General features: G+C 52.2%; 1 protein-coding gene and 2 pseudogenes across 3 annotated transcripts in view; all 3 read left to right on the forward strand.

The window, feature by feature from the left end:
- LOC309567407 (ATP-dependent RNA helicase DHX58-like) overlaps nt 1-8,963 on the forward strand; it is a gene marked incomplete at its 3' end in the record, with an annotated part of 89,245 nt that extends 80,282 nt beyond the window's left edge. Inside the window, exon 13 of the mRNA XM_082272807.1 lies at nt 8,718-8,963. Within this exon, the coding sequence (XP_082128933.1) occupies nt 8,718-8,963 (246 nt within the window). The remainder of the gene's footprint in view (nt 1-8,717) is intronic.
- LOC309566911 (integrase/recombinase xerD homolog) lies at nt 5,527-6,235 on the forward strand (annotated as a pseudogene). The gene has a single exon. The product of its transcript is annotated as an integrase/recombinase xerD homolog (transcript).
- LOC309566912 lies at nt 6,311-6,952 on the forward strand (annotated as a pseudogene). Its single transcript has one exon. The product of its transcript is annotated as an uncharacterized misc_RNA (transcript).
- Nucleotides 8,964-9,238: the final 275 nt, after the last annotated feature.

The following is a 9,238-nucleotide window of genomic DNA, read 5'->3' on the forward strand; positions in this document are numbered from 1 at the left end:
CACTTTCCCTACAGAAACTAAATTTTTGAAGCTAACTTAAGTGTAAAGGAGCACTCTAACTACACTAGATATCCCTTTCCTCACACTAATAAATAGCTAAATGACACTTTTAAAGTAAAATGAACAGAACTGCTTCCACTCTCTTCCATGTCCAGTATAACAATGCTAGGAATATGGCGGGGGCGATCTTATATACTGGGGGGCGTATTCACTAATGATTGGTCTAGGGACCCCCTAGTCACTCCAATCACATTCCTAGCATTCTCCTGCCTCCTCAATTGGCTTTTGCTAATGGTTCTGGTCCAATCACGGGCTTTTAAAGCCCATTTCCTGAAGCATTGCATTTTAGTCGGTTCTGGTTGCCGAATTCCGAACTTTTTGGGCAAAAAGTTCTAAATTCGGCCGAACCTCGAACACCCAATGTTCGGGCCGAACCGATGGTCGACCCGAACCGTTCAATCATCCCTAATCAGGAGCTTGGGAGGGAAAGAAGAAAAAAGAGTAGCCAAAGCCAAGCAGGGGAGGTATAATGATGGAAATGTTTCAGCCTTATAATGACCTTTCAGATGTGTTCATATATTTTCACAGTATGTAGGGAGAGTTGGGATATAAATACTTGCTTTTTCAATGGTACAGATGAAATTAACTTTATTAGGAGATTCAGAAATAGATTCAAAATGGGTTGGTGGGAGAGTACAAATGGGTCATTTCTCCGAAAGATGACTGAAAGTGATTTCAAACAGTAGATATACAGTACATTATAAAGACACCAACCTAGGTAGGGATAGTTAAGATAACACCATGTTTTTAGTCAAAGAATCAGCATTATAAACATTGGAGCCTTGAGTCATACATCAAGACACCTGCTAACATAATAATATATCTTCAGGAGTTCCTCCCTAATATGTACACGATATATACAGTAAGCCTCAGTTTCCCTGCTTTGCCCAAATATCAGATTTTGAGTTAGCCCTGGTCGCTATGTGATCCCAGGTGAGGGAAAGGCAAAATGTGGTAATGGCTAAGGGACATGTGAGAGGAATAGGTGGAGGGAGGGGGGGAGGGTGCAGGTAAAGGAGAAGAGAGGAGAAAGGGATGGCTAGGGTAGCCATCGACGTGTTTCCAAGTACCACCTGATTCAACTTCTGGGACTGACCATGGGCTGTATGGGTTACAAATGGAAAAACTTGCTATAAGATAATCTCAAACTGTATAAAAAAAAAAAAAAAGCTAGACACTAGGCGACTGTCCCTGCAGGTTCTCTTCTTCCTCAGGGGGGCATTTCAGATCATGACTTTGGGCACAAGGTCTCAATATCAAGCCAGATTGTATATTATAGCACTTTCTGGCTTGATATTGAAACCTTGGGCTTCTATCCTAAAATATAACGTGATCGTGCTTACTTTAAGAGCCGGTTCACACTACCACGACCAGAAAGTCGCCCCGTGACTTGAAGAGACTTGTTTAGAGACTTGGAAGAGACTTGGAAGAGACTTGTGCACTACTTTGAAGAGACAGGCGACTTTGTCTGTGGGGAAAGACATGCCCGGCGACAGGAGAGAAAGGACTAGGCATAGGGCATACATGAATGGGTGAGAAAGGGAATCGTGCAGTAAAGGTCAAGTGGGGGACAAAAGTAGGTGGGCTAAAAGGGGGCACTTACCTTATTGGTCAGTTGTCCAGGCAGGAGGTGGAGAGGTTGAAATATAGGTCCAGGGTAGGAGGGGTCAGGTCAATCCTGAAGGAGAAAGCGTGGAAGAAAAGTCTGTGTGTCCGGCTGCTGCGTCTCTGCTTGGATCTGCAATAGAGGGGAGATGAGTGAATTGGACGACCTGCTGTCCCGTCTCTGGGAGTTGGCTGAGGAGCATGGCTCAGACTGGGTGCAGGGACAGGTGGCCAGCACCTTGCAGGGGGCCGGGGAAGGCCCCTCGCAATTGAGGCCTTCCTCCACACGTGCTAGGAGGTCTAGGCCTCCGGAGCGCTTCAGCCCGGATCGGGCCCCCAGGGCTCAGCGTCGCCACGGGAGCCCCAATAGGGACCCTTCAGCCCCCCCTGCGAAGCGTGCGCCTGCTTCGGTGGGTGGGGAAGCTGGGAGGAATCCCCTTCCTGGACGGAGCCCACGGGGGAGGGACACTCACCTTACTGCAGCCCGGGTCCCTTCCTCCATCATCGTTCGGCCGGATGGATCGGCGGGTGTCCCTGGCGATGTTCCGGTCGGGGCATCCGCTCGGCGGGGGAGAGCTGGTGCTGCGGGTGCCGGCCTGCTGCCTGGGGCGGCCGGGGGCCCCATCCCGGATCGTGATGGTCGCCGAGTGAGCGGGGGGAGCCGATCGGGTGCCCTGCAGCCGACTGAGAGGACCTCCAGGCCTGCTCCTAGGCCTGGGAGAGCGGAGGATGTGGAGGAGAGCGGGGCGCGCGCTGATGACGTCATCGGGAGGCGCGGCTTCGGCTTAAAGGGACCACGTCTGCAGCAGCCTGCTTCTACAGGATCGAGCTCCAGGCTGTCTGTGAAGAGGAGATCCGTCCAGAGGAGGGGGAAGACGGCGTCGGCAGAGGTTCCGGTCCACAGTCCAGAGGTCGTCCGATCGGAAGGGGAGGTCAGCAGCTCGGAGGACGGTGAAGTCGCAGATGCTGTTCCTGTCGCAGCGGGGGATGCCGGAGTGGCGGCTGTGGGGGGCGTCCAGCCCTGGGCAGCCTGGTGAGTGCTCTATGTCTGTAATGTCTTCTGCTGTGGCGTCTGATGTGTTGTCTGGCCCGCGGGGTGGGGGTTTGGTCCGGGGTGTTGGGGGGATGTGTCCGCCCGGGTGGGTGTGGAGGTGTTAGGGAGCCTGTGGGACTTGGTGAGGCGGCTGGAGGCCAGTGCTTTGGCGGCCCCTCCCTCGGTGGCGGCTTGGGCCCCGCCGGGACTCGGGGCAGTGGTGGGGGGCTCCCGCCCGGTTCAGGGGTCGGCGGTGGCGGGAGCCCAGACAGGAGTGACGGTGGCGGGCACGAAGACGGAGGAGGCGTCGCTGGCTCCGGTTGCGGCTGCGGTGGACAAGTCCGGGGACGGGAACAAGGACTGTGACAAGGTAAGGTTGGTGGACGCGGCGAAGTGCGAGGTGTACGTCTGCTTCGAGGGACCATTGGGGGCTCACCTTAAGCCCGAAATTCGCGACAAGATATGGAAAGGTGACTATGTCGAAATTTTTTCCCTGCTCCCGTTGGAGAAGTTTAACCTGGATAGGGTTAAGCCGGATGAGAGCAAAAAGGAGGAGGAAGAGAAGCGGCGGTATCGGCTGATCCCCCGTACGTTTGCCAATTGGTTGCAGGCTTTTGCGATTTTGGCAAGCGTTATAGGGGAGAAGGCGCCCGAGAATTGCTCGGCGTTGTTCTGTTACCTGGATGCGATTGGGGAAGCCCACCGCGTGTACGGGGGGGTGGCCTGGTTGCGTTATGATGAACAGTTTCTGCAGCGGAAGGCGGTCCGGCCCTCCATCCGGTGGGATCATAAGGATATCAGCCTGTGGATGAAGTTGATGACGTCTGCCCGGGCGGGGGGTCCGTTTTTTCCAGGGGGGGGCGGCGGCACCTCGACCTCGGGTTCATCGGCCGATAAGAAGAAGGGGGTCTGTTGGCAGTTCAACGAGGGCACGTGCAAGTTTGGGAACTCCTGTCGTTTTAAGCACAAGTGTTCAGGATGTGGCAGCAGTCACCCCCTGTCCCGTTGCTTCAAACGGGGAAAAGGGCGTGATGGGGAGGTCCCTGGCAAGAGGGATGACTCCGGTGAAGGTGGCAAGGATGGTTCCGTTCTTAAATAGGTACCCCGATCGGGAGGCGGCTGGCCGTCTTGAAGTGGGTTTTCGGGAGGGTTTTCGCATTCCGTGTTCTTTGGAGGGGATTCCGCCCTTGGCGGGCAATTTGCGTTCTGCCCGACTTTACCCGGAGGTGGTGGCGGAGAAGCTGGCTAAGGAAGTGGCGTTGGGCAGGATGAGTGGGCCTTTTGCTTCGCCCCGGCTGCCGGGGCTGGTGGTTTCACCGTTGGGGGTGGTCCCTAAGAAGGAAACGGGCAAGTTTCGCCTGATTCACCATCTGTCGTATCAGCGGGGTGGCTCCGTCAACGATGGTATTGACCCGCGGGCGTCTGCGGTTACCTATACGTCGTTCGAGGCAGCCATTTCTTGGGTTCGGAAATATGGTAGGGGGGCCCTGTTGGCCAAGGCCGACGTGGAAGCGGCCTTTCGCTTACTGCCAGTTCACCCCTATAGTATGCACTTGTTGGGGTGCCGTTGGCAAGGGTCTTATTTTGTGGATCGCTGCTTGCCGATGGGCTGTTCCATTTCGTGTGCCTTCTTTGAAACCTTTTCTTCCTTTCTGGAGTGGGTGGTTCGGGATGTGTTGGGGGTTAGCTCCATCATCCATTATTTGGATGACTTTTTATGCATAGGGCCCTCGGGCTCGAGGACCTGTGCGGTCCTCCTGGGGACGCTGCAACACATCGCCGCCCGTTTTGGGGTTCCTTTGGCTTCGGACAAGACGGAGGGCTCTGTGACGGAATTGGTTTTCTTGGGCATCACGATTGACTTTCTGGCCATGGAATGCAGGTTGCCGTTGGACAAGTTGGTGCTTTTGAGGGAGGAGGTTAGGAAGGCGAGCGGTCGTCGCAGGATCACGCTGCGGGAGTTACAGTCCTTACTCGGTAAGTTGAACTTTGCGTGCAGGATAATTCCCATGGGGCAAATTTTTTGTCGCCGTTTGGCTGCGGCCACGTCGGGGGTCCGGGCCCCCGGGCATTCGGTGAGGCTTACCAGGGGGCTTCGGGCGGACCTGAGGATTTGGGATATGTTTCTGGAGTCTTACAATGGCTGCTCGCTGTGGATGGATGGTCCGTTTAGCAACGGGGACTTAGCTCTATTTACGGACGCGACTGGTTCCGCGGGGTATGGGGCATTCTTTCAAGGACAGTGGAGCGCGGAGCCTTGGCCAGAATCCTGGGAGTCAGCGGGTTTCCTGCGTAACTTGGTGTTGTTGGATTTGTTTCCGATTGTGGTTTCGGTGGCTCTATGGGGGGCGGGCTTTGGCAACAAAAAGGTGCGTTTTCATTGCCACAACATGGGGGTGGTGGAGGCGATCAATAACATCTCGGCGTCTTCCCCCCCGGTGGTTAGCCTGTTGCGCCATCTGGCCCTGTTGTGTCTGCGTTTCAATGTTTTTATTTATGCTGTGCATATTCCGGGGGTTTCTAACAAGGTGGCCGATGCTTTGTCTCGTTTCCAGTGGACCGAGTTTCGCGTGTTGGCGCCAGCAGCGGAGCAGCATGGGATTCCCTGTCCGCGGGATTTGTGGAAGGTCCCCTTGGAGGAGCTGCGATTCTGATTCGGCGGTCACTGTGCCCCGCGACTTGGGAGGTGTATGTCAGGGCGTGGGCGGAATGGCGTTCCTTTTTGGAGGAGGTAGGGGGGACAGATTTGAGGGTGGATAATGGATATGTCCGCTCTGGTGCTTTACTTTGTGTGTTTGAATTTTGGGCGGGGAGTTTCGGCGGCGGCCATGGATAGGAAACTGGCGGGCATGGCCTTTTGGTTCAAGTTGACAGGGGGTGTGGATTTCACCAAGGCTTTTCAGGTGCGGCAGGCGTTGAAGGGGTACCGGAAGTGTAACCGGGGACGCGATTCCCGGCGTCCGGTGTCTTTTTCAGTGTTGGGTGTCATTTTGGGGAAACTGGGCTCTATCTGTTCGTCATCTTATGAGGGCTTGCTGTTCAGGGCAGCCTTCCTGTTGGCTTTCTTTGGGGCCTTCCGGATTGGTGAACTGGTTAGTCCATCGACGAGGGTGGCTGGGGGGCTTCTGATGGAGGACGTCGTGCGCACTGCCTCCTCAGTTCGGATTCGTCTCCGAAGGTCCAAAACGGACCAGGAGGGCAGAGGTAAGTGGGTGGAGCTGTTTCGGGGCAACGGTGCTGGTGTTTGCCCGGTGGGGGCTCTGGATCGTTATCTTCAGGTTCGGCCTGAGGTTGGTGGCGCCTTGTTGGTTCACTTGGACGGTTCTTGTCTGTCCAGGTTTCAATTTGTGGCGGTGTTTAGGAAGTGTTTGCTGGCCGGGGGCTTCGACCCGGCGGCTTATGCGTCACATTCTTTTCGCATCGGGGCGGCCACGGAGGCGGCCCGTTGGGGTTTGGGAGAGGACGTGGTCAGGCGCATTGGGCGGTGGGAGTCCCATAGGTTTCCGATCCTACGTCAGGCCCCACCGGGTGCAGTAGCCTCTGCAGAGGGGGAAGAGGGGCCTGTTTGTGTATGTTTTCTGCGTATTTTTCGTGTTTGTTTGGTTGTGTTGTATGTGTGCTTTGGGTGTAGGGTGCACTGTGTTTGTTTCTTTTGCAGGTGTCCGGCAGTGTCTGATTTGGATCCTCGGCCATTCGTATGTCTTCTGGGGGGCCAGGCGGGCGGAGGTCAGGCCTAACGGTAGACAGTTGGAAGTTCCCCGGGAGGATGGCAGGGTTAGGTGGATAGGTGTGCCTGGCATGCTGTGGAGCAGGGTCGTGCCAGAAGTCTCCCGCTTTGCCAGGTTGGACAGGGCCCCGGATATCCTTGTTTTGCATGTGGGCGGGAATGATTTGGGTCTCCGCTCCATGCGTGAGCTCATTCGGGATGTGAAGTTCGACTTTTTGAGGCTTCGCACTTCCTTCCCTGATATGCTGGTGGTGTGGTCCGACATTGTGGCCCGCACTTCGTGGCGGTCGGCTCGTTCAGTCGACAAACTTAATAAGGCCCGGATTAAAGTGAACAAGGAGGTGGGGAGGTTCGTCAGCAGGAATGGTGGCCTGGTGGTGCGGCATTTGGAGCTATAGAGAGATACGTGGCAATTCCTTCGTGGGGATGGGGTCCATCTCAATGCTATTGGCACTGACCTGTGGTTTTTGGGTTTGGAGGACGGGATCCACCGGGCCTTGAGGGTGTGGAGGGGCGCACAAGTGTAAGGGGTCACACTTGAGGCGCTGTGGCGGTTTGGGGTCCTTGACAGGGGTTCAGCAAACTGGTTTTTGGGAAAAATGGTGAGGACCCATCCGAGGTATGGCGTCCTCTAAATTGTACAGGTGGGTGTCCGGGTCAGCTGTGTTAGTCCCCGAGGTGGTGCTTAGCGGCTGGGGAAGTGACTAAGCCAAATGGTGACCCAGACACAGAAGTTGGTTTTTATATGGTACTGTCAAGGACCACAAACATAGATCTGGGTTATTGTTATTATTATTATTGTTGTATTGTTATTTCAGTATTTTATATTTGTTATTTAATAAAAGGCCATGTCGGCCATTTTTACTCCAAGATGAGTAGTGTGTTTTGTATATAGTTTAAGTGGGTGTGGGTATTGGCGAGTTAGCAGTTATTTATAGTAGTCCAGCACGGGAGCTCTGATCTACCCAGATCAAGACATGCCCGGCGACAGGAGAGAAAGGACTAGGCATAGGGCATACATGAATGGGTGAGAAAGGGAATCGTGCAGTAAAGGTCAAGTGGGGGACAAAAGTAGGTGGGCTAAAAGGGGGCACTTACCTTATTGGTCAGTTGTCCAGGCAGGGGGTGGAGAGGTTGAAATATAGGTCCAGGGTAGGAGGGGTCAGGTCAATCCTGAAGGAGAAAACGTGGAAGAAAAGTCCCTCCCTCCCGCCCCTTTTGGTTTGTCAGTAGGGTTGTTGCTTTTGGGGGTGTGTTAAAAATTTGCTGCTAAAGTTGGCGGTTTGGGATCCTTGACAGGGGTTCAGCAAACTGGTTTTTGGGAAAAATGGTGGGGACCCATCCGAGGTATGGCATCCTCTAAATTGTACAGGTGGGTGTCTGGGTCAGCTGTGTTAGTCCCCGAGGTGGTGCTTAGTGGCTGGGGAAGTGACTAAGCCAAATGGTGACCCAGACACAGAAGTTGGTTTTTATATGGTACTGTCAAGGACCACAAACATAGATCTGGGTTATTGTTATTATTATTATTGTTGTATTGTTATTTCAGTATTTTATATTTGTTATTTAATAAAAGGCCATGTCGGCCATTTTTACTCCAAGATGAGTAGTGTGTTTTGTATATAGTTTAAGTGGGTGTGGGTATTGGGGAGTTAGCAGGTATTTATAGTAGTCCAGCACGGGAGCTCTGATCTACCCAGATCATGCCTGGCTAATCTCTTTCTTCTTCCTGGAAAGTCTGATAACAAGTCGTGTCAAGATAAGGAGGCGACTCCCATTGAAGTATATGGGACAGTCGGATCACAGGTCGCCTCAAAGTAGTACAGGACCCTTTTCTGAAGTCGGAGCGACTTCAGTAGTGCCAATTAAGACGGCACTGATTGATTAACATTGCTTTTGTTATGTCAAGCGACCTGGGGCTACACAAGTCGCCTCACAAGTCGTGCTAGTGTGAATGGGCGCTTAAGATCCTAAAATGCAGGCATACTTGTAAAGGAGCAGTCATGTATGTCTAAGCCAACAAGTTCAAGGCCTCTAATAAGCACCCCCACTCACCTCCCTGCTTAATTATTAGTCAATGTGACTGTCCTTCATAATGATGTAGCAGCAGAGCTCTACAAGGTATGAGAATATATGTGCAGATATTTTGCAGTGCCTGCTCTTCATGTGTTTCCGCAGTTATGAAATTCCATCAGTTTTTTATTTCTCTTTTTTTATCTATATAGATATTGGCAACATTTTTGCCTTTCCATATGTTTACACACTTCAGTTAACCTGATATTCTCTTTGTTTCAGAGGGACTGGGGCTTTATTATGATCTACAAAGCAGTGCCTCTTCCGATTGTCAGCATCAGGAATTTTATACTAGAAACTCCTGAGGAGCGTAAACCCTGCAAAAAATGGAAGGATGTGCCTTTTCCAATAGAGTGGTTTAATTACACACGGTATTGCGAAGAGAACAATGTAATTGATGATGGTGATGATGATGATGATGATGATGAGGAGGATGATGATGATGATGATAATAATGATGATAACTGAGACTGAAGCTTTATGGATTCCTAAATGGACAACATCATAGCAATACTACCCATGTCAGAGGATATACTGGTGTGTGGGAAGAAAACAGTTTTGTATCAAAGTACATTCTCTATCTTAGGTAAAAAAAATAACATTTATGATCCTAAAATATTTTTTATCAATAGTACTAAATACCATTGTATCAACCAGGAATTGTCATCTCATGAACCTCTATAAATAATGACAAGGTATGGTAAAAAAAAGAACCCCCCCCAAAAAAAATGTTTGTGCCTGTA

The sequence above is a fragment of the Pelophylax lessonae genome (genome assembly GCF_965119305.1).
Source record: "Pelophylax lessonae genome assembly, chromosome: 11".
NCBI classification, from domain to species: Eukaryota; Metazoa; Chordata; class Amphibia; order Anura; family Ranidae; genus Pelophylax; species Pelophylax lessonae.